This window comes from Alligator mississippiensis, chromosome 10, assembly GCF_030867095.1.
Source record: "Alligator mississippiensis isolate rAllMis1 chromosome 10, rAllMis1, whole genome shotgun sequence".
Taxonomy (NCBI): Eukaryota; Metazoa; Chordata; order Crocodylia; family Alligatoridae; genus Alligator; species Alligator mississippiensis.
The window spans coordinates 31,239,633-31,265,120 of NC_081833.1; the positions used below are offsets into that span (position 1 = coordinate 31,239,633).

The 25,488-nt window shown below is 48.7% G+C and overlaps 1 protein-coding gene across 1 annotated transcript in view; it reads left to right on the forward strand.

The window, feature by feature from the left end:
• The window catches only part of SCARF2 (scavenger receptor class F member 2), a 177,395-nt gene that overhangs the window by 105,889 nt on the left and 46,018 nt on the right, over positions 1 to 25,488 (forward strand). The window contains exon 9 of the mRNA XM_014602041.3: positions 12,848 to 12,969. Coding sequence (XP_014457527.3) covers positions 12,848 to 12,969 — 122 coding nt within the window. The remainder of the gene's footprint in view (positions 1 to 12,847; positions 12,970 to 25,488) is intronic.

The window sequence follows — 25,488 nt, forward strand, 5'->3', positions numbered from 1 at the left end:
AATCTGCATGTTTTCCAAACAGAGCTGGTTCATCTTGTGCTTGTCAATTTTTCTACCATGGCACCAGCTGTAGCGAAGTATATTGTAAACTACAGCTTAGAATTGCATCTCGAGCAGGTCCAAGGAGGTGATCCTCCCCCTCTATGTGACACTGGTCAGGCCACAGTTGGAGTACTGCATCCAGTTCTGGGCGCCACACTTCAGGAGAGATGTGGAGAGCATTGAGAGGGTTCAGAGGAGGGCCACCTGCATGATCAGGGGGCAGCAGGGCAGGCCCTATGAGGAGAGGCTACGGGACCTGAACCTGTTCAGCCTCCACAAGAGAAGGCTGAGCGGGGATCTACTGGCCTGTTACAAACCAGTCAGAGAGGACCAGCAGGCATTGGGGGAGTCCCTGTTCCCCTGAGCACTACCAGGAGTGACAAGAAATAATGGTCACAAGCTGGCAGAGGGTAGATTCAGACTAGACATCAGGAGGCGCTACTTCACTGTCAGGGTGGCTAGAACCTGGAACCAACTTCCAAGAAAAGTGGTGCTGGCTCCTACCCTGGGGGTCTTTAAGAGGAGGTTAGACGAATACCTCACTGGGGTCATTTGACCCCAGTACTTTTTCCTGCCATGGCAGGGGGTCGGACTTGATGATCTGCTCAGGTCCCTTCCGACCCTATCCACTATGAAACTATGAATTTAACAATATCTCAGCATTTCTGTCTGATAATGTACTGTATACGTGTACAGCTTTCTCTATGTCCCATGAAATGATGCCCAGTAATTTATGTCACATGCAATGCACACTCCCTTTCTTTAATGACATCTGGTGCACACATTTTCCTGATTTGAAAAGCCTGGTTGTCCTCTTTTAAAAAAAGCATTCAAACATTGTCCAGGCTGTAAGCTTCACTACAGGGAGTCCATCACCAATCAAAGCAGGGATGTACATGTGACTGTCTCACTTCCACAGGAGCCAGTGCTTTCAAGGTGCAATTCATGGTTTAAAGCAGTTTGTTATCACACAAAGAATATGAAGTAGTACCAGTAGTTTGTGTGCTTTAAATCACACCCAGCACACAGTGCATGCTTAAACAATATGATCTCTTAAGACAGGGCAACATTTAAGATCAAGTTAAGTTTGTGGCTGAAAATGCAATCCAGTTCATGTAGCTTCTATTGTGGTTTGAAAGGCAGCAGTCTTTGACCCAGCTTATCAAATCCATCAGCTTGTTGTGTTCTTGGTGAATCAAACACAACAACTTTAAATTGTCAGTGTGAAAACTAGCAGAGACAAGAACTGTTCCAAACAATATCTGCAAAGTTGAGTCAGTACTATAAGTACAATCAGTCACTACCACTACAGTTTAGACAACTGGCTGCCTCCTTTTTTTATTGCAATTCACATTTTTTAGCCCAGTCAGATGTCTTTTCTGAGTTTTGACCCTCAGCTACTGAAATCAATCCCTGGATGGCAGAAAGCATGGCAAGGAATGTGCTACTTAGATAAACTTTGTTAAAGAGTTCCAGATGCCTTTGACTGTAACTGTGTTTTTGGGAACCTGACTGATTGGTTTCCACATCTCTGCAACTTGGCAAATGCTGTCTTACCATTCCAACCAATTCAGTGGATGGAAAATGCGTGGCCTACGTGTACAGAGAAGTGTTCACACCGCAGACACAAAGGATGTCAGCTGCAGCTGCCAGTGGATGCTGCATGCTTTCATGTAACAACTAACACGAATTGTTTCTATCAAGGTTAGCATTATTTAGTATTACTAAACTTTCATAGAATGCTAATAATAAATTATGATGATATTAGTTACAATTCATATTGTGTATACATTTATATTCACCATATACTTCAATTTAGATTTAAAACGTAATACTTACATTTATAATGTAATGTATTTGATATTTCTGGCAATTTTGCTATTTAATTATGCTGTGGTTTTTGCATCTGGCTCAATCAGTGATGAGGGGTGGGGTTGCCAGGGTCCCTTGGCCAATCAGTGGTGAGGGGGTCTTGCTGTGAAAAGACTGCAAGTGGGCTCCATGCACCCGGAGCAGCCTGAGAAAAATCCCTTTGTCTCTCTGACATTTAGATAGGTCTCTACTAATCAGTACAAAGTAGAGTGATATCTATCACCTCCCATATCTTACACCTACTCCACCAGGGGCAGGCAATTATTTTGGGCGGAAGGCCGCTTACCCAGTTTTGGCAGGCTGTTGGCCTCATGGGTAGCCCCACCCCTTGACAGATGCCTCGCCCCCTGGTCACCATCTTGGGACCAACAGCCCAGTGTCTTGGGACCAATGTCCCAGGGCCAGCACTGGTGGGGCCCAGAGCAGGGCACAGGCCAGCAAGGGTCTGTGGAGCCGGGCTGGGCTGAACCAGCAGGGAGGTGGGAGTTGGCCGGGCTCCATAGATCCCCTGCCACCTGGGACCCTGTGCTCCTACCACCCTGCTCTGGGCCCCACCGGCACTGGCCCCGGGACACTGGTGTAGGCCCCGTGCTCCCACTGGCTCCCCACCCACTCACACCCAGTGCCCCCCAGCCCCGCGGTACAGGCGGGGGGCAGTGCTCAGCCCCAACCCCCTGCTTGCCAGCAGGGAAGAAGCTGGTGCTGAGCATGGGGAAAAGTGGCCCCTCGCCTGTGCCATGGCCGGCGCCCCACGCTGCAGGTGCTCACAGCCGACATGGGGCTGTCTGAAGAAGGCACAGGCAGCTTCATGCAGGCTGCAGGTGGCTGCAGCACAGGGCGAGGCCATGGGGCAGGCGAGGTGCCACTTTTCCCCATGCTCAGCACCAGCTAGTAACCCGCCCCCACTGCCAGCCTGGCAGTGGGGCCCGGTTACAAGGTGGTGCTGAGTGCAGGGGCAGGGGAGAAAGCAGCCCCTACCCGCCCCATGCCCAGCGCCCCACGCTACACCCACTCGCAGCCTGCCTGGGGCTGCCTGTGCCTGCTCCAGACAGCCCCATGTGGGCTGCGAGCACCTGCAGCACGGGGCGCTGACCATGGGGCGGGTGAGGGGCCACTTTTCTCCATGCAGGGAAGGAGCCCAGGGAAAAGCTGAGCATGAGGGGGGGAGAAGGAGTGGCCCCTCCCCCACCCCATGGCCAGTGCCCCACACTGTAGGCACTTGCAGCCCGCGTGGGGCTGTCCAGAGCGGGCACAGGCAAGCAGCTGCAGCGTGGGGCACCGGGCATGGGGGGGGGGGCTGCTTCCCCTCCCCCCCCACACTCCTTCCATGCCCGGGGTCCCCCCCACCCCCACTTACCTGAGCTTCCAGCCACATGCTCCCAGCCCAGAAACCCCAGCTGGGGCTTCCAGCTGTGGGTGAGGCCAGGAGGGCCACTGTTGTGGGAGCCCACCGGGCTTGCCCTGGGTCCTATTGCCCTTGGTTCCTGTCATTTTTGACAGGAGCCAAAGGCAGAGAAATATTAATTTTCTACATTTTTTTAGGGGCCCTGCGGGCCGGCTAGAATGGCCTCGTGGCCTGCATCCAGTCCGTGGGCCATATTTTGCCCACCCCGTACTACACCTATAAATGTAGCCCAAAATTACAATTGCTTATTTTGCAACTGCATCACGCTGCTGACTCATGTCAAGCCTGTGCTCCACCGAAAACCCCTTATCCATCTCAGCAATGGCACTGCTCAGCCAGTTATCTGCCATTCAGTATTTATGCATTTGATTACAGGCACGTTGATTGCCATTAATGACATCACCCCCTTTCATTTCTTTATTAGTTTAGTTCTGTATCTGTTGTTCCATTATTTTGCCTAGATTGCTGCTTGACTGACAAACCAATAATTTCCATATTTTACTTGAATCCAAGATGAGGTCCCCCTCTCAATCAGCATGGGGGGAAAAAGTCTAATCTTACATTCAAGTACTGGCCTGGGCCAGTGGCAGCTCAGCTCCAGATTTGGCCCTGGGCTTGAGGCTAAGGGTGGCTCATTTGGCTGAGTAAGGGACTTACAGCCAGGGGAGACTATGGAGTGAGAGGAGGGAAGACATGAGAGACTTCCATGTGCAGCTCAGGGGGAGCACAGAGGACACCATGTGGCCTGCCCCCTACTTACCTTCTCTAGGGTTAACATATTTCTGGGTTTTCCCAGACATGTCCTCTTTTTTGGACCTCTCTGTTGCATCCAGGCAGGGTTTTTTTTAAAAAGAGCAAATGTCCGGGCTTTCTGCTGTTACAAACTGACTGCTTCAGGCTTGGAGCAGTGGGCAAGGTGATTGTTTTTTGAGGGTCACGTGCTCCCCGCATGGGCTCAGGCAAGCCAGAGAGAGAGAGTGTAAGCAGCAGGGCTGAGGGGGTGGGAGCAGGGGTTTGTGGTTCAGGAGTGCGAGGCACCAGCAGGGCTGGGGGGCAATCGCCGTGGGTCCAGAGTGCAGGACACCGGCAGGGCAGGGGGCTGCAGATCAGGAGTGAGGGGCACTGGGAGGGCTGGGGGCCAGAGCAGGGAGCTTCAGGTTGGGAGTGAGGGGCACCGGCAGGGGTCCAGGGGCTGCGGATCAGGAGCGAGGGGCATGGATGACAGGACAGGTAACTGTGAGCTGGGTGTGCAGGGCACGGGCTGCGGGTCAGGAGTGAGGGTCACCAGCAAGGTGTGGGGGGTAGGGTACTGCTGTTTGGGAGTGAGGGGCACCGGCAGGGGGCCAGGGGCTGCGGATCAGGAGTGAGGGGCATGGATGACAGGACAGGTAACTGTGAGTTGGGTGTGCAGGGCACAGGCTGCGGGTCAGGGGTGAGGGTCACCAGCAAGGTGTGGGGGGGTAGGGTACTGCTGTTTGGGAGTGAGGGGCACTGGCAGGGCTGGGGTCCAGAGTGGATCCAAAGTGAAGGGCAGCAGCAGGGCTGGGGGGTATGGGGAATGTGGCTTGTCAGTGAGGGGCAACAGAATGGGCAGGGGCAGGACACTGCTGCCCCACCCATCAAACAAGCAAAACTAAAAACTGCTGTCTTCTTTCAGACATTGTGCTTATCCCTCAACACCATAATCTCTTCTCTTCCCCTTGCACTCTCCTCTTGAAGCTATTACCCCTCTTTTAGCTCCATCCCCATTTACTGATCATCAGTTACAGCTTGCTACCAGACTATTAACTAGGGGTGTGTGAAGTGGGCCCTATTCAATTCGGATTTGGATTCATTGATTCAGATCATTCTCCCTGATTCGATTCAGCTGAATCTGAAGGTGCAATGCTGATTCAGAGAATCAGCTATTCGGACATAGACATAGCTTTAAATGTTTCTTCTACATACCTCAAGGTACCAGGCACACCTCGTGAACGCTACAATGCTGGGGTGGATGGAGTGTCCCACAGGAGCGCGGGGAGGGCACCTTCCACATGCTCAATAGTGAACCCAGAAGTGGACCAGAAGTACTTGGTCCACTTCCGGGTCTGCCAGGGAGTGCATTGGGGGGTCCCCTGTGCCCCACTATCTTGGTGATCAGCCACAGAGAGACCTTGGGTGCCCCCCCAACCCAGAAGGCACCAGTTGCCGAGCCGGGGGTATGTGCGCTCCCCCCCCCATGCACACCCCAGTGAACCTGGAAGTGGACCGGAAATGCTTCTGCTCTACTTCCGGGTCTGCTGCCAAGTGCGCTGAGGAGTCCCCCGTGCTTCTGTGGGACATTTCATGAGCCCCAGAATCACAGCACTCACTATCCCCTGCTACCTAAAGGTATGTTGAAAAAATATATAAAGCTGTCTCTCTGTCTGAATCTCTGAATCTTTCCAAATCTCTCTGAATCAATCTGGAGGGTTCCGATTCAATTCAGAGAGATGAACGGGTCCTCTGATTTTATTCGGATTCGGACATTTGGCCACTGAATGAGGCTGAATCTCCGCTGCATCGAATCAGGGACCAAAGCTTTGCAAAGCCCTACCATTACTGTCTGCAGCTGGATTTTAGCCCCCTGAAAGCTGAGCACATCCTTTCAGAGAGAATCGAGGAGATCCATCTGATTCATTTATCTAGAAGAAATATAAACAGTGATTTGATCACAGTCCATATCTAACTGCTCATAAACACGGAGGGATTTGTTGAGAATGTGAAGGTGGAAGGTAACTTGGGTGACAATGATTACAAAATGACAAGAGTTCAAGCTCCTAAAGGGAAAAAGGAAGGAGAGCAACAGAATAAAGACATCAACTGGACTTAGAAAAGCAGACTAATAAAATCAGGAAACTGGTGGGAAGGATACCCTAGGAGGTAAATATGAGAGAAAAAGGAATCCAGGAGAGCTGGCTATATTTAAGGAGAACTTGTTAAGGGCATAGGCACAAACTATCCCAATAGTACAGAAGAAAGGGAAGTGCAACAGGAGACCAGCCTGGCTAGACAGCAATCCCTTTAATGAGCTGAAACTCAAAATGCAATCCTACAATAAGTGGAAACATGGTCCTATTATTAGGGATGAGTATGAGTATTGCACAAGTGTACAAGGGGGGAAAATCAGGAAGGGCGATGCATAATTTGAGATGCAACTGGCAAAGGACATGTAAAGGACATATAAAGGGATTCTATAAGTATTTGAAGAGCAAGAGGAAGACCAAAGAAACTACAGGTCCCTTACAGAATGCAACAGGCAAGCTAGTTATGGATGATGCAGAGAAGGCTGAAATATTTAATGACTTTTTTACTTCCATTTTCACAAATAGGGGCAATTACCAGTAGCAGCAAAAATAAGGAAGAAGACAAACAGTTTAGAATAATGGTAGAACAGGTTACAGATTACTCCAGAGAAGTTAGATGCTTTCAGATCATTAGGGCTGGATAGGATGAACCCTAGAGTACTGAAGTAATTGGCTTAGGTAATTTCACAGCCATTAGCTATCTTCTCTGAGAATTCATTGAGGTCAAGTGAGATTACAGATGGTTGGAAAAGGACAAATATATTTCCCATCTTTAAAAAATTCTGTGAAATTCAAGAAGAACAAGTGTACTTGGAATGAAATAACTGCATGCACAGATACAAACTAGCTAGGCTGCAGTGCTGCAGAAAAGGACCTGGGGATTATAGTAGACCAGTGGTATCCAATTTTTTCACCCTACAGGCCAGATAAATTGTGCCAGGCCAGTACAATCCAGTCTGTTATGCTTGGGAACAGACTGGCAGGGGCCCAATTTAGCTGTGCAGGTCTAGGGCCTGATCCAGTTGTTTGAGGCTGGAGCTGGGGTCCAATTCAGCCACACAGCAACGATCTGGCTAGGGCCTCATCCAGCCATGTAGGAACAGCCCAGCCATGGCCTAATCCAGCCACATGGGCCAGGTGTGGCCAGATCCCAATCCCTCTGTGTGGGGCTAGCCCAGCTGGGGCATGATCCAGCCATATAGTTGATGCAGATCCAGTGACATGCCAGTGGTCTGGCTGGGACCTGTTCCAGCCATGCTGAGCCAGCGAGGCCAGGGCTAGATTCAGCAGTATGGGAATGCCCCAGCAAGGGACCCACTGTGAGCCAGACAAAAAAAAAAATCATTCCGTGGCCCAAATATGTCTCACAGGCCATATTTGGCTACCCGTGCCCAAGAGGGCAAAAAGGGTTTTGGATTGTAGGCCCTTGTCTGAGCTGAGGCCCATTAACCTTGTCCCACTTCATTCTGACTGGGCCCCTCAAGCTGCCAGGCCCTAGTTCTAGTCATGCTGTCCTGGCTCTGGGCTGCTTGGCCCCTGGTCTTTCCCTTGCATGTTCTGGGCTCATGCCCCAGTCTTTGCTATGCTTCAACCTTCAGTGGGCTCTGGACTTGCACCATCAGTCTATGCTGTGTGTCAGCAGAATCCTTCTGCCAACAAAAGTGCCTAGGACATGGGGCGCCCCATGGCACCTGGCTCAGTAGCCTCCTCTGCCCCTACAACCACAACCTGGTCCTCTGGTCTAAATGAAAACAAAAACCAAAACATTAGTGTCCACTCCAAAACAAAGGGTTCCCCCTCTGGAGTTAATCTTGCTCTGTGGAAACCCTTGCCAAAAGGACCCACAGTATCTATCTGTTCCTGGTTCAGGATCCAGGGTTTCCTCTGCCCACACTATAGCTCAGAGTCCTTCCTCTGGGCCACCCAGCCTAGCTCCTTGCTGGAACTCTGCCCCCTAAAACTCCTATGGCCAGACTGCCACTCTGGCTGTGCTTATAAGTCCTTTCTTGGGTCACCTGACCCTCCACGTCTGCCCCCAGGCCTGTTAGTCACTGCTTTCAGCTGGGTTGGGTGGAGGGACAGACTGCAACTAGATCTGGAGAGGTTACAGGGGTGGGTGGATGAGAATAGGATGGGATTCAATACTGACAAGTGCAAGGTACTGCACGTAGGGAGAAAGAACCAGCAGCATACCTACAGGCTGCTGAACTCCCTTCTCATTAGCACAGAGGCAGAAAAGGATCTTGGAGTCATTATTGATTCCAAGATGAACATGCACCGCCAGTGTGAGGACGCAGTCAGGAAGGCTAACCATACCTTGTCATGCATCCACAGACACATCACGAGCAAGTCCAAGGAGGTGATCTTCCTCCTCTATACAACATTGGTCAGGCTGCAGTTGGAGTGCTGTGTCCAGTTCTGGGTGCCACACTTCAGGAGGGATGTGGACAGCATTGAGAAGGTCCAGAGGAGGGCCACTCGCATGGTCAGGGGGCAGCAGGGCAGGCCGTACGAGCACAGGCCACGGGACCTGAACCTGTTCAGCCTCCACAAGAGAAGGCTGAGAGGGAATCTGGTGGCCGTCTATAAACTTACCAAGGGGGGCCAGCGGAGAACGGGAGAGTCCCTGTTCCCCTGAGCACTACCAGTAACTAGGAATAACAGCCACAAGTTGACTGAGAGTAGGTTCAAGCTAGACATCAGGAAGCACTACTTCATAGTCAGGGCAGCTAAGATCTGGAACCAACTTCCAAAGGAAGTGGTGCTTGCTTCTACCCTGGGGGTCTTCAAAAGGAGGCTAGACAATCACCTAGCTGGGATCATTTGACCCCAACATTCTTTCTTGCGCGTGGCAGGGGGTCGGACTTGATGATCTGCTTAGGTCCCTTCCGACCCTACCAACTATGAAACTGTGAAAGATAGCTATGTCAACAAAACTTTGTGGTGTAGATCAGACCTGAGAAAGGAAGTTGATTCTTCTTATGTACCATACATGCTTTTCTATGTGGCCGGCCATCAGCTTTCCCCGTACCTCATCTGGAAGTGATGACAATAATGTTCTGTTTTACATGCAGCAGCTATCTTTGATGCTGAAGACCCTGTGAACTGTTCTGAATGAGCATTTTCCACTAAATTTCTTCTGGGGAAAAATCTTTTCAAATTGGTTCCCTAATTTGAAGTACACATTCTACAGACAGGGAAAATGCTTTGGGGAACTTAAGGGGATCAGAGATGAGTAATTTGCTGATTCTGCTGTCTCTCTCATGGGAATCTGACTTCAGGCAGCCATCTGCTCCTGTGATATCTTATGACATCTTCCTCCTCAACATTTTTAATAATATTGAGACGTTTCTACATCCCCAGACCAGAAATTTAGACCGAGATGTACTTGTGGTTTCTGATCATTTGTGGCTTCCATTGTTTCCAAGGATTTTGTAATGGAATTGGAGGCCCTGAATGATGCATTCTGTATGCACTAGTAAATCAAAAAGCTCACAGCATGGGAATGGTGACATATGGCATTTGGTGATGGTGTAGTCAGATGAAGGGAAATATTTGCATACGTATATAGTTTCAGCATTGTAGGTTGTCCCAGCCAAAGCACTTCCAGGTAGATGTTTGCAGGCCTCACAGCAGACAGGGGCATTAAAGAAGGATTTGAAAGAGGTCTAGGCCTATAAATTAGGTTTCTATTAGGGTTGTGTGAAGCTTCAGTTGCTTATTTGATTCGAAGGAGATTCAGCCCAATTTGGCAGCCGAATCTCCAAATCCGAATCAAATTAGGAGACCAATAAAAAGGCCCAATTCAATCCGAAGTCTCTGAACTGATTTGGAAAAGATTTGGAGGAGATTTGGAGATTCAGGCAGTCCCCGCTTGCCACCACAGGGAGCTGGACCCAGAGTACATGCTGGTAAGAAGCGGGGGGGGGGGGGGGGGCTGGAGGAGGGGGGGAAGGGACCATGGGGGGACCCCCACCAGGCCCCATCCCCTGCCTGGGTCAATGGGTGGCTTGCCCAGCCTCAGCACTCACCAGCTCCTGCCAGGTGGGGGGGTGATCCCCACTGCCCCCCAATGCCCTGTGCTGCATGGGGGGGGGCTCTACCATGAGCCTCCAAAAGCCCTGATGGCTGCTGCAGCAGCCAGTGAGTGTGGGGCTTTTTTTTTTTAAAGTTCCGGTATGCTGGGGCCAGGTAGGGCAGCCATTGACGGGGCTGGGAGAGCGGGCAGGGGATGGGGCCTGCTTGATTCACCTGAATAGATTAAGGACAGTGATTTGAATCACTGAATCGAATCACTGTCCCCCAAATCAGCTGAATCCAAGTCTGAAGCAAATACTAGCTGCTTAGCACAGGTCTAGTTTTTATTTAAAAATGTAAATAGTGATGGTGAGTTCTCTCTAGGCACAAGGGGTGGCAGGTCACAGGATTGGCTTCAAAGAACAGGTGTCAAGGTTTTTGCAGCAGAGACAAGGTACCGGTATTGTAAGGTACTCACTTCTCTGCCATCATTTTGTGAAACAAATACCTGTAATTTGTGTCCCAGATTGGATTGGAGTGGAAAGGTTGGAGGCCTCATGCACCAAGAACTGAGATTTGGAACTGGTGGTAATGTGAGGAGGGATACAGTACCAGAGGGAAAATCACTAAGAAGAAACTTGTAATAATTTCCCTCAGGTGTTTTCTTGAGGTGGCCAGACTCTAGCAGTAGATTATTGGGTCTTAGGCAACAAGCAATTAGAGTTGCATTTAACAATGTACTTAACTGCCTCACAAGCAGGGCAGAACAGAGGCATTGTGAGCTGCCCGGCCAGATGCAGACATTTAATTGTTGGGGCAAGTCCTTTCTCCACAGATCAAACACATCTGTTAATGTCTATAGGGAATCAAAGTCAGAATGCCCTGCTGCACCCTACCAGGGGCTCTACTGCCAAATGGCACAGTGCACATCCTAAAGCAGAGATGTAGCATGGAAAAAATGTGCACTGAGCAGTCTTCTCACCCCCTGGAGCTTTTATCACTCTTTTAGCTCCACCCCTATTTACTGGTCATCAGTTGCATTTTACTGGTAGACTATTAACCAGTAGGGTTGCCAAACTGTCAGTAAATATACTGTCAATAAAATAAATCTGGCTAAAAATTGCTCTTGGCAAAATGCATTTTTTTTAAAATTGCTGTCATTAAAAACACTAAACAGGCTTAGCTTGATTGAAGCATTGACAGGACAGACCGAGCACAGCAGCACCACATAATGTCTTAGTGGGAGTGCAGGAATCTGCAGAGAGCATTCTCTCAGCCATGTGCTGCTGACAACCAAACAGTTTTATTTTTTTATTATCATCAGTATTAAATCCCTAAATTTGAATTCAGCCCTTTTAACTGGAGCCTGGAAGCAGGGGAAGGGCTAGCAAAAGAGTTACATTATGTTATGTGAAACATACGTATCAGTAAAAATGTTTGGCTGCCAGTAAAAAGCTTGCAGATTGTCAGGAAAAAAAATTCTTGGGTTGGCAACCCTGTCATTCACCCTTCCTGCCCACCCTCCTTTTCCATACCATCTGACTTGCAGGCAAAGGAACATAAGCAACAGAGTTGATGCAAGGTATGCAGGGAATTCTAGTTCTCTAGAGTATCAATGGAGTTTGCTGCTGCCAACTTTCACCCCATTTTTCCTGATGCCCAAACCCATGTCTAGAGGGTGGGGAAAATGCTTATTTCAGTGCCAAAAAAATTGAATCAATTCTCTCGCCAGCAGCAGTCAATTTCACTGCGAAGGACTGAAGACTGAAAATTTCACTGCTGCCCTGCAAAAAGACAATTCCTAGAACACCTGGTGCTTCACACACACTGTCTGACCCTGCTTCTTCCTGTAGCCCTCCATGCAGGCAGAGTGAGACAGGCAGTAGACGCAGAGCGAGGTGCCTCCCACCCCATCCTTCAGGCATCCCTCACCTTAGGTGGTCCTGAGGAGATAGAATCATAGAACCATAGAAAGTTAGGGTTGGAAGGGACCTCAGGAGGTCATCTAGAACAACCCCCTACTCAAAGCAGATCCCCAGCTAGATCATCCCAGCCAAAGCTTTGTCAAGCCAGGTTTTGAAAACCTCTAAGGATGGAGCTTCCACCACCTCTCTGGGTAACCTGTTCCAGTGTTTTACTACCCTCCTTGTGAGAACATTCTTCCTAGTATCTAACCTAAACTTCCCTTGCTGCAACTTGAGACCATTGCTCCTTGTTCTGTCATCTGCCATCAATGAGAACAGTCTAACACCATCCTCTTTTGAACTCCTCTTCAGGTAGTTGAAGACTGCTATTAAGTCCTCCCTCAGTCTCCTCTTCTATAGATTAAATAAGCCCAGTTCCCTCAGTCTTTCCTCATAAATCATGTCCTCCACCTCACATTACACTACTGCCCCAAAGGGCCCCGTTTCATGCTGGAACTAGAGAGGGATCGAGGCTCCCTGTTGGACTTAGGTTGCCATTATCTGTGCTGTTCCTTATCCCATTTCAGCTCAGTTCTACAGAGCCTCGGAGTGAGCTCTAGGGATGGTTAATGTGTAGCTGCCTTGCTCCCCATGAGGATCCCTTGTTCACACCCTGCAAGACTGGCACAGCTGCTCTTTCCAGTGCTTTGCAATGTCTCCTACTGAAGTACAGTATTTTTGTTTTTTGGTTTTTTTGTTTTTGTTTTTGTTTGTTTTTTTAGCATAAACCAGGACACAGCTGCAGTCAAGAAATCCCCAAGATGTTTGTGTGGCCGGTTCAGTCTTATTAGCATGAAACTACCCCGAATTCCTCTGCGCCGCCAGAAACTGCCTAAAGTTGTAGGTAAGGTGCTACTGCTTGTTGACCTCCTGCTCTATGGTTTGTGTTCAAACTCTTAGCACAACATGAGGAAAAGAAAACAACTCTAATTTAGGCAGGACACTGACCCCCAAGGTTGATAGTGGTAATGTCAAAAGCTAAGGACTGAGTAATTGACATGAAGCTACCAGTCCCTGTCCCATAATACCGAGATGCTGATGCCTTAGCTCTGATTGGTAAGGACCAAGTGTAGGTATCTTCTTAAGACTTGAGTATGTTGCATATGATGACAGTGATGCAGTATTCATGTGTTGTGTCATGGTGTATAAACAGAATGCATTGAATGCAGCAATGGATACACAGAATGTTTGTATTGTACAGCTGTGTTACAACTATTTCAGACTGCTCAGTCTTCCTGACCTCCACCCCTTTTCTTTTGCTGGGTTTTCTAGTTTAAGTCTACCATGATGAACCTGGTTTCTAGGCTGCAGCCCCCATCTGGTCCACCAAAGCTTTAGCCTTGCATCTCCAGGACTCTAATCTCACCCTTCTAGGGCTATGGGCTTCTGGTTCTGGATCTCACCCTCTTCAGGCACTGAGTTCATCCCTCTTGGGCTATGAGCCTCTGGCCCTGGCTCCACCTCTCTCTGTCACTGGGCCTAATTCTGGACCTAACTCTGCCCTGCTCAGGGCCTGTGCCTTAGCTTCCCTGGCTTCAAGCCACTACTATCACTTGGCTTTGGCCTACCTGACTATTGCCTGCCTGGGGTTTGTGCCTACCCCTTCCTTCCCCTCCCTTCTGCCCCCATGGCAGGGCTCAAACAAAGCTGCATGCCCCTCAGACACAACTGGGACCTCCAACCTCCCCTGTTCATCCCAAACCCAAACCACCGGTGATAAACACAACAAAAGAATAACCTTGTTGGCTATAAAAGAAGTTCTAAACACACTGGCAGCCTAACAAAAACACTTCTAATCCTGGGCCTTAACTCCTTGTAAGCCTTCAGCCCCTTATTCGCAGTCCCCATTGCCACACAGTCCCTGTCTGTAGCTGAAGCCACAGCCATTTTGATCCAGAGCTTCTTCCCTAGCAACCTTCAGGGACCAGCTGTCCGCCCTGGCCCAAGCCCTGGGTTCATATGTCTCCCAGGAACTGCCTCTTTCTGGTCAGGTGACTTCCCTGGGTTGGCTACAGGTGTTCTTTAATTAGACATGTTGGCTTCACCCCATGGCAGCTTACTTCCCCTGCAGGGCTCTCCCCAACTGTACTATTGTAAAGCAGTTAGCTTGGGAACTCACAGCTTACAAGCACCTGGGGACCTGTTCTTTTAAAGCTCCTAATGATCAGACTTTCCCATCTAAAGCTCTCCATGCAGTTGTTTTAATCTCTTAAGGTAACAAGGGCCCTAGGCTCCTGTTACAGTCCCATCAACCTGCAGCCTAGAGCAAAATTCCAGTTGGCCATATTTACACCGGGTCAGATCCCAAACTTTTCACCCTCCACAAATATCTGCAGGAGAACCTAGCCTAGGGCTTTATACATAGGTCCACCTCATCTGCTGGAGTCCTTCTCCTGTTCATCAAAAAGCAGGATGGGAGTTTCCACTAATATGTAGATTACTGGGCACTGAACTGGGTTACCAGTTATCGTTAACCAGTATCCTCTGCCCCTCATCCCAGAACTGCTCGATCAACTCCAGATGATCTGTGTCTTCACCAACCTTGACTTCTGGGGAGTCTACAACCTGGTGCAAATCTCAGCTGGGGATGAGTGCAAGACCACTTTCAGGACTTACTGGGCATGTCTACATGTTCATTAATGCTCCATAATTTTGGTGCATTGAGTACCTGTAATGATAAGTACTAACTTAGGGCCTATGTACATGCCACATTTGTTGCCCTTTCTTGTGCTGCAACTGCATGACTGTTTGCATGAATGGGTTTTCTGGATGCTTTAAAAGTCTTTCTGGCACATTAAAATAAAAATCTTCAATGTGGTTTAGTTTGGCTTGCCAGGAATTAAAGAATCAAGTCCATGGATTCACTGCATGCAAACACAAAGGCACTCAAAGACATGTAATGAACTTCTTTGTCCACCAGATGTCATTGCGACTTTTTTGTAGTTCACCCCTCCAAATTGCTTCCACTTTTTTTCTTGTGTGGTTTGCTGGTTCCCTGCTTCCACAGCTGCATGGTGGGGCATAGGCACAGTGTGGGTGGGGGAGGGAGCCCAAGCCAGGAGGGTAGTGCTGGACCATACCGCTCTCCTGTGGCACCAGCTGGGAACCAGATTTAATTCGTTTGAAAACCTAGTGCATGCAAACAACGATGTGACACTCCAAAATAAACAAGTTTATGTTTTATAAACCTATTTAATTTAATGAGGATTAAAACTCATGGTGCTTAAAGTTGCCCTTTAATGTGCCATAATCAGCACTACTGCTTTTTTCATTACGCTAATGCAAAGGAGACTAATTCTGCTGTGTGTTACTACATTAGCATGGGTTTTTCCCACTGCACTAATGAACAATAGAATTAATCTACTGCACTTGAAGCATCTCATGTAGACGCACCCAGTATAAGCACTTTGAATACTTAGTTATGTCCTTTGGGCTTACCAGCACCCTAGCCACATTCCAGCACTTTATAAACAATGTACTACAAGACTTCCTAAACCAATTTGTAATTGCCTACCTACATAATATACTTATCTTATCCAAGGACCCTAATCAACATTCAATACACATCCAGGAAATGCTGGAAAGGTTGTATCAGCACAGCCTGTTTGCGAACGGAGTGAAGTGTGCATTGAACCAAACTACAGTTGAATCCCTTGGTTTAATTGTATCTCCTTCAAACGGACTTCCAGAAGGTGTGGACCACCTGAGAACAGAACACGTCCTGGAATGTGAAATAACTCCAAAGTTCCCTAGGGTTCTCTAACTTCTATCATAGATACTTTGCTAGCTTAGCCCAAGTAGTGAGCCCCCTTATTATGCTATTATGGAATAACTTCCAGTTCTCCTGGTCTGCAGAAGCCCAGGAAGCATTTGACAGCTTGAAACAGGTCTTTATCTCTGCCCCGTGCTAGCTCATCAAGATCCTGCCTTGCCATTTGTAATAGAAACCAATGCATCCAACATTCCAGTGGGTGCTGTATTTTCCCAGCTGCAAGGCCTGAAACAGACCTTATGCCCTTGCACTTTCTTTTCTTGCAAACTTATCCCGAAGGAAGAAAAGGATGAGCTCCTTGACCACAAGCTCCTGGCCATCAGAGCAGCCTTTGAGGAGTTCTGCCACTCCATCTTGAAGGGGTAGATCACACAATACAGATTCTCACAGATCATGAGAATTTAGAATATTTCTGTAAGGCAAAAGCACTGATTAAGACATCTTTGCTGGGTGCTTTTTTCTCCCATTTTGATTTTCAAATAACTTACCAGCCTGGGCTTAAAAATGGAAAAGTAGATGCTCTCTCCCAAAAGGCAGAGTATGATGCTGATCCCTCACAAATTCTGTCAGAGCCAAGCCCCATCTTGAAGCGACATAATGTCATCAGTGCTGTGCCACTGGTGGATCTGCTGTCCCTTCTCTAAGCTGTCACCCCAGAGAAATCCCCACTGAAAAGCAGGCTGCCTTCTCATAACAACCCCACCAGGTCCAGAAAGGGGTCATATTTACTCAGGGTAGGTCCTATGTGCCACCAGGTCTGGTTAGACTTATTGTTCTTCATGTGGGCCATGACTCTCTGTTGGTAGGTCACCCTGGAACTGAAAAGATCCTTAGCTCCCATTTTGTTTTAGTGGCTATTGCCTGTACAAAACAGTGCAGGACTTTGTCTGCTCCTGTGGTATTTCTGCCTGAAGTAAAAGACCCACACAAAGAGTCTATGGACTCCTTAAGCCTCTTCCCATTCCCCCCTATCCATGGTCCATTATTTCATTAGACTTTATTGGGGAGCTGCTCTAATCAAAGGGGTGCTCCACAATCCTGACAGTAATGAATCAACTAACCAAAATGGCCTGCTTGATTCCATGTGCCTGTCTGCCCTTTGCCAAAGACATTGCCTAATTATGGTTGGATTATGTAGTTCACCTTAACGGTCACTGCCACAACATCTGACAATGGGTCCCAGTTTTGGCACAAAGCCATGTGCCTGCTAGGGGTCTGTGTTCAGCTATCACCCACAGATGAAGAGCTAAGCCAAGAGAACAAACCAAATTCTGGATTTTGATCATAAAAAAAATCCTTAAACTCCTCTAACAGAGCTTTTACTTTCGATTGTCGATTGAGATCCACACTGGAGTTTGGAGGGACCTCTAGAAGACCCAGACTAGCTCCAAATAAACAGCTGTAGACACTGCATGCTTCTCAAGCTCTCCAGGGCTCCAGGAAAATTAACATGATACACCTGAGTTTACAAACCAGTGATGTATAAAAATCTGTCTGGACCCCAAGACTATTAGTGTCATAACTTGAACATCGTCGGTCATGACAAACATGACATAATCCTTCATATCCAGGTCTGACTGTGATGGTCTTGACCTAAAGGTTTGGGTGTACCCACAGCCCTCCATCACAGTCTTTAAAATAGGACAGGTAACCACCCAATTTCCATTTCATGGTACTAGCCAGTTCTGTTTTCTTCTTCCCCCAGGTGGATCAATGCCTGTCCACTAGGCAACAGTCTGGGAGAAGAGTGAGGAAGGGTCTTGATTGGTAGGGTCCCAGCCAAAGGTCCCCTAAAAAGTTTCCACTTGCCTCTTTTATGGCCCAAAACTTAGGTCCCATTGAACCCCTGGAAATCGTTGCAATCCAGGTCCACCTCCATAAAGCTTTCAGCCATACAGGTGGCCTCACGCAGAGTGGACATCTGTTGCTGATAAGTCCACTTTTGCAGTCCCACTGAGAGTTTGGGACAAAACTGTTCTGAAGTCCACTATTTCTTACATCAATCATGACTCCAACATTAACCAGTGGGTATAGAAGTCCTTCAACCTTTGAACTGTGGTTCAAGGCTGAGAGTCAGGATTTAAATGCCTTCTGTCTAATTCTTTGCTAGTTTGCCTCCTCTGTTAGACCCAGATGGTCCAATATAGAAGCCTTAACCGTCTTATGATCCTGACCAAAGCAGCCTTAAGGTTTCACTAGGCTGCCTGAATTTACCCATTTAAAAAGGGTGATATTTTAATAGGCCATATTTTCTGCAGCCAGTGGTAGGTCTCAGCCACCTGCTGAAAAGCTTCCAGGTCATCATCCAGCCCCATTTTTCAAAGTAATTCACCCTCCCCTATCAGAACAGGGTGACACACCAACCTGTGAAAGGGTCTTTTCACAGTCTAGGACAGGGGTGAGCAATTATTTTGGGTGGAGGGCCGCTTAAGTTTTGGTGAGCTGTCAGGGGCTGCATAGGTAGCCCCGCACCTTGACAGTTGCCCCTCCCCCTGTTCACCACATTGGGACCAGAAGTCCTGCCCCCTGACCTTTGCCACAGAAAGTCCCTCCCCTCGCTGCCCGCCCATACTCGTTTTGGGAGGAGGGGTTGCCATCTTAGAATAAGAAAAACACCAAATCATACAATAGAAGTCAAACACCTACTATAAATATTTTTATAATAAAATTTAAAATATTTGTCATGACTTGTGATTGTGTACTGTATATAGAAGGGATTTCATAATAACTCAAAAATAAATTGTCACTTTTATATTGTCTGTATAATGGGGTCTGGGGTGTGTGTGGGGTGGGGTGTAGAGGTGTGAGAGGGTCTGGCTGTGTAGGGTGCCATCGGGTATGTTGGGCTGTATGTATATGTTGATGGGGTTTGTGGGCACAAGGTGTGGGTGTGTGGGGTATGAGGGAGGGTAGGGGGTATACGGACCCCCCCACACACATTCTCCCCATGGCATGCAGACTGTGCTGTCTGACAGTAGCAGACAGGGAGGTCAAGGCACTCGTGGCCAGTGCAGGCACCTGGTGGGGTGCAGCTCTAGCCAGCGCTGCACGTGAGGGTGGGGGAAGTGCAGCCTGCCCAGTAGCCTCTATTACCAGGGCTCTGCACCATACGCCTACAGCTCCTGCACTCAGTGGGGGAATCCCCACACTGGAGCCTGCTGCCTTCCTTGCCCTCTGCTGTTCAGGTCTCCATGCTCCGCCAGGAGTAGAGGGAGCACCACCCCCTATTTTCACATGGAGTGCAGTGGGGGCTTCCCTGCTGCAAGTGCAGGACCTGCCGGCATCCCACGCTGAGCCCCTGCAATAGAGGGGGCCAGACAGGCTGTGCTGGGGCTGCACTCCTCACCCCTAGTGCAGCGCTGGCTGTCTCTATCGGAGGGGCTCTATGCTGCATGCCTGCCCACCCCTGTAGAACATACTACACAAACTGCTTCTGCTGTTGCTTCCACTGGTATTGCTCCTGCTATAGTTTTAGCTTCTGCTATAGCTACTGGTGTTGATGGTGCAGGCCTTCTAGCCATTTTAACAGAACTTCTGACTCCATGGTTCTGAGTAGGTTTAGACTGTATGCATTATCCATCACATGTAAGCAGGTCACTCATCCACTTTCCTTATCATAGCCAGTCAGCTCTGAGTTCAGGGTTTTCAGCCAGTTTGTTTTACGTGGGGCAACCTTGTCTCAACAGTGAAGATACTAAGCAACACAATGAACAAGCATGTAAACAACAAACAAACAAACAGAACTAAAACCATCTTGTTGAGCCTCCATCTTTTTGAGCAGAGACCAGGGCATTCCCCCCACTGGGATCCCTGACAGACCCAGGGGAGGTGCTACCAGGCCCAGAGTCAGTGAGGACCTAGTCAGGGAACTTCTGGTGGGTCTAGACATGTTCAAATCAGCAGGTCCTGACGATCTCCACCCCAGAGTGCTGAGGGAATTAGCACAGGTCATTGTGGCACAGCTTCACAAGCACTCATGGTGCTCTGGTGAGGTGCCGGAGGACTGGAAAAGGGCCACTGTGGTCCCCATTTTCAAAAAAGGGAGGAAGGAGGACCCAGTAAACTACAGGCCCATTAGTCTTACCTCAGTCCTGGGGAAGCTCTTTGAGAAAAGTATCCAGGAGCACATCTGTGAGGGACCAGCAGGGGAGATCATGCTTAGGGGCAACCTACATGGGTTCATTCGAGGCAGGTCCTGTCAGACCAACCTGGTGGCCTTCTAGAACAAGGTCACAAAATCCTTGGATGCAGGTGTTACGGTGGACGTAGTCTTTCTGGACTTTACAAGGCCTTCTACACTGTCTCTCACCCCATTCTCATTAGGAAATTAGGCGACTGTGCCGTTGATGCCTACACAGTCAGATGGGTTGCAAATTGATTGGAGGGCCACACCCAGAGAGTGGTGGTGGATAGGTCTTTTTCAACCTGGAGGGATGTGGGCAGTGGGTTCCCACAGGGCTCGGTCCTTCATCAACATCTTTATCAGCGACTTTGACGAGGGGGTGAAAAGCACCTTGTTCAAATTCACGGATGACACTAAAATGTGGGGAGAAGTGGGCACGCTGGAGGAGAGGGACAGGCTGCAACTAGATCTAGACAGGTTACAGGGGTGGGCGGATGAGAACTGGATGGGATTCAACACTGACAAGTGCAAGGTACTGCACCTAGGGAGGAAGAGCCAGCAGCATACTTACAGGCTGGGGAACTCCCTTCTAGTCAGCACAGAGGCAGAAAAGGATCTTGGTGTCATTATTGATTCCAAAATGAACATGGGCCACCAATGTGGGGACACAGTCAGGAAGGCTAACCGCACTTTGTCATGCATCCACAGATGCTTCACGAGCAGGTCCAAGGAGGTGATCCTCCCCCTCTATGAGACACTGTTTAGGCTGCAGTTGGAGTACTGTGTCCAGTTCTGGGCGCTGCACTTCAGGAGGGATGTGGACAGCATTGAGAGGGTTCAGAGGAGGGCCACCCGCATGATCAGGGGGCAGAAGGGCAGGCCCTACGAGGAGAGGCTAAGGAACCTGAACCTGTTCAGCCTCCACAAGAGAAGGCTGAGAGGGGATCTGGTGGCCGTCTACAAACTGGCTAAGGAGGACCAGCAGGCTATGGGAGAGTCCCTGTTCCCCCAAGCACTACTGGGAGTAACGAGGAATAATGGCCATAAGTTGATGGAGAGTAGGTTCAGGCTAGATATCAGGAGGCGCTACTTCAGAGTCAGGGTGGCTAGGATCTGGAACCAACTTCCAACGGAAATGGTGCTCACTCCTACCCTGGGGGTCTTCAAAAGGTGGCTAGATAATCACCTCACAGGGGTTGTTTGACTCCAGCATTCTTTCCTGCCATGGCAGGGGGTCAGACTTGATGATCTGCTTAGGTCCCTTCCGACCCTACCAACTATGAAACTTTGAAAACATGCTGTCTTCTTTCAGCCTTTGAGAAGGGCCGCCCAGAATCTGTGTTTCTCCCTCAGCACCACAGCCTTCTGTCTTTATCCCTCCTACTCCCCTCAGGATTTCTTAAACCCTTTCCACAGCTGCTCCTTCATTAGGTGTTAAAATAAAATCATAGAATCTTAGAAAATTCTGTCTGGAAGGGACCTTGGGAGGTCATGTAGTCCAATCCCTACTGAAAGCAGGACCATTCCTAACTATATCATCCCAGGCAAGGCTTTGTCTACTGGGTCTTAAAAACTCCAAGGATGGAGATTCCACAGCCTCTCTGGAAAGCCTATTCCAGTACTTTACTACCCTCCTAGTGAGAAAGTTTTTCCTAATATCTAACCTAAACTTCTTTTGCTACAACTTGAGACCATTGTTCCTTGTTCTGTCATCTGCTACCACTGAGAACAGTCTAGCTCCTTCTTCTTTGGAACCATACTTCAGGTAGTTAAAGGCTGCTGTCAAATCCCCCCTCAGTCTTCTCTTCTGCAGACAAAATAAGCCCAGTTCCCTCAGCCCCTCCTCAGAAGTCATGTGCCCCAGCCATCTAACCATTTTTATTGCCCCCTACTGGACTTTCTCCAAGGTATCTACATCTTTTTTTGTGGTGGGAGACCCAGAACTAGACACAGTACTGCAGGTTTGGCCTCACCAGTGCCAAATACAGGGGGATGATCACTTTCCTCGATCTGCTGGCTCCATACACTTTTAGCCTTCTTGGCAACAAGGGCATGCTGTTGGTTCATATTCAACTTATTGTCCACTGTAACCTCCAGGTCCTTTTCTGCAGCTCCTACTGAGATTCTATGCCTTGGTATAGGCCATGGACCAACTGGCTAAACAGCAGGTCTACAGAAAAGGAACTAGAGGTTACAGTGGACAATAAGCTGAATGTGTGTTAGCAGTGCTAGCCAAGAAGGCTAGCAGTATACCAAGCTGCATTATTAGGATCATTGCCAGCAGATTGAGGGAAGCAATTATTCCCCTCTATTCTGTACTGGGGGGGCCACATCTGGATTACTGCGTTCAGTTTTGGGGCCCCGCACTACAGAAGGGATGTGGACAAATTGGAGAGAGTCCAGTGCAATGAAAATAGTTAGAGGGCTGAGGCACATGACTTCTGAGGAGAAGCTGAGGGAAATGGGCTTATTTAGTCTGCAGAAAAAAAGACAGAGGTGGGATTTGATAGCAGCATTTAATTTCCTGCAAAGTGGCTCCAAAGAGGATGGAACTACACTGTTCTCAGTGATGGCAGATGATAGAACAAGGAGCAATGATCTCAAGTTTTAGCAAGGAAAGTTTAGATTGAATATTAGGAAAAACATTGTCACTAGGAGGCTGGTGAAACACTAAAATAAGTTACCTAGAGAGGCTGTGGAATCTGCAGTCTTGGAGGTTTTTAAGGTCTAGCTCAACAAAGTCCTGGCTGGAATTATTTAGTTGAGTGTGGTCCTGGCTTAAGCAGGATGACCTCCTGAGGTCCCTTCTGACCCTAATTTTCTGATTCTATGATTCTATATCAAAAGCCTTGCTAAAGTCAAGGTGTATCATATTCACTGCTCCCTCTGCATCCACAGAGCCAATCAACTCATTATAGAAGGCAATCAGGTTGGTCAGGTGTGACTTACCCTTGGTGAATCAATGCTGACTCTTCCTAATCACGTTTTCCTTGAGTGCTTGGAAATGGATTACTTGAGGACCTGTTCCATGATTTTTCAGGGACTGAGGTGAGGCTGACCAATCCGTAGTTCCCCTGATCATTCTTCTTTCATTTCTTAATGATGGGCACTATATTTTCCCTTTTCCAGTTGTCCTGCATCAATCTTCACTGCCTTTAGTTTTAAAAGATAATGGCTAGAGGCTCTGCAATAACATCAACCACCTCCATTAACACTCTTGGGTGCATCACTCTAGTCCCATGGACTTGTACACATCCACTTTTTCTAAATAGTCCCTATCTTGTTCTTTCACTAGGTTGACTGCTCTCCTTCTCCCCATATTGTGCTGCCAGGTGCTGTAGTCTGGGAACTGACCTTGGCTGTGAAGACTGAGGCAAAAATAGAATGGAGTACTAGGGCTGTGTGAAGCTTCAGGTGCTGATTTGATTCAGAGGGGATTCAGTCCAATTTGGTGGCGGAATCTCCAAATCTGAATCTAATCAGGGGACTAATTAAAAGGTCCAAATTGATTTGAAGCTCTCTGAATCAATTCAGAAAACATTCGGAGAGCTTTGGTGATTTGGGCAGTCCCCGCTGGCTGTAGCAGGGAGCTGGACCCAGATTCCATGCTGGTAAGTAGGAGTCAGGGAAGGGGAGGGTGGAGGAGGGAGAAGGGGACCAAGGGAGGACCTCCCCCAGCCCCCATGAGCTCCCCTGACCCCTGCCCACTCTCCCAGCCCCACCCCCCATGGCTGCCCCACCCACCCCAGCTCCTGGTTGTTTGAAAAAAAGCCCTCACTCACTGGCTGCTTCCAGGCAGGGGGGTGATCCCTGCTGCCCCCCACTGCCTGGGGAGGCCCTTCCATGAGCCCCCCCAACCCCTGCCCACTCTCCTAGCCACCCCCCATGGCTGCCCCGCCCCAGTTCCCAGTCCTTTTTTTTTTTTTTTAAGCCCCAACCCACTGAATGCTACAGCAGCCTTGGAGCTTCTGGGGGCTTGTGACAGAGCCCCACATGCAGTGAGGATCCTCCTCCCCCCTGCCTGGCAAGAGCCAGTGAGTTGGGGCTTTTTGATTTTTTTAAGGGTCAGGAACTGGGGCAGGCGAGGTAGCCATGGAGGGGAGCGTGGCTGGGAGACTGGCCAGGGGCTGGGGGGCTCACAGCAGAGCTCCCCATGCAGCGTGGGACAGTGAGGGGCAGCGAGGATCACCCCCCCCCGCCCAGCAGCAGCCGGTGAATGGGGGCTTTTTTATTTCTAAGAGCTGGAAGCTTTGACCAACGGGGCTGGGAAAGCAGATGAGGGATGGGGCAAGTGCGATTCAGAGATTTGGCTGATTCAGCAGCAGCTGAATTGATTTAGGACAGTGATTCAAATCACCGAATTGAATCACTGTCCCCCAAATCAGCTGAATCCAAATCTGAAGCGAATACCAGCTGCTTCACACAGGCCGATTGAGTACTTCAGCATTTTCACATCATTTGTCACAAAATTGCCCCTCCCATTCAGTAAGGGACCCACACTTTCCTTGATCTTCCTATTGTTGCTGATATACCTGCATCCCCAAGCAATATTCTTATACTCTTCCCTAGCCATTTGTCCAAGTTCTCACTTCTTGTAAGTTTCTTTTTTGTGTTTTAGCTCACTAAAGAAATCCCTACTAAGCCAAGCTAGTCTTCTGCCATACTTGCGAGTCTTCCCATGCATTGGGAGGGTTCATTTCTGCACCCTCGGTAAGATTACTTTAAAATACAACCAGCTGTCCTAGACTCCTTTCCCCCTCAGACTAGCTTCCTAGGGGAGCCTGCCTGTCAGTTCTTAGAGTGAGTTGAAGTCTGCTTTTCTGAAGTCCAAGGTCTGCACTCTGATGCTCTCCTTCCTTCCCTCCTTTCCTCAGGATCCTGAACTCAGTCATCTTGTGGTCACTGCTGCCTAAGTTGCCATCCACTTCTACATTCCCCACTAATTCTTCTCTGTCTGTGTATCAGCTCCAAGTGGCTCCCAGTCTCCCATATAGGCAATCTATTAGCTGCTTAGCAGCTGCAGCTGAACCTGGATCCTGAGAGATTGAGGGCTATGAATTTTCTTAGAGTCTTTATCAGGCTTTGCTGCTGGTGGTGGCTGGTGCCTTCTCCTAGTTCTCCTGCACGTATGATAGTGCATTGTAAGGATGCAAGGTGTGAAATCTAGGATTCTTCTCTTTCTTCATCCTTTTATTCTCTTATTTCCCAGTGGGGAAGGATGAAGTCTTGGGCCCCTGAAGAAGCATAAGTATATCTATACTCTGCCACCTTCCAGAGGACACCTTTGAGACAAAAATGGCTCTTATCAAGGAGACATGGGGCAGTATCCTATTCCATTTTACTTGTCTTTTTGATACATGCACAGCTATAAACCTCCCATTTTTTTAGACTTATGTACAGTTTGGGCTTCTCTCTTACCCTGTAGTGAAACAGAATTACCCTGTGCATGTGCCAGTCAAGAATGTCAA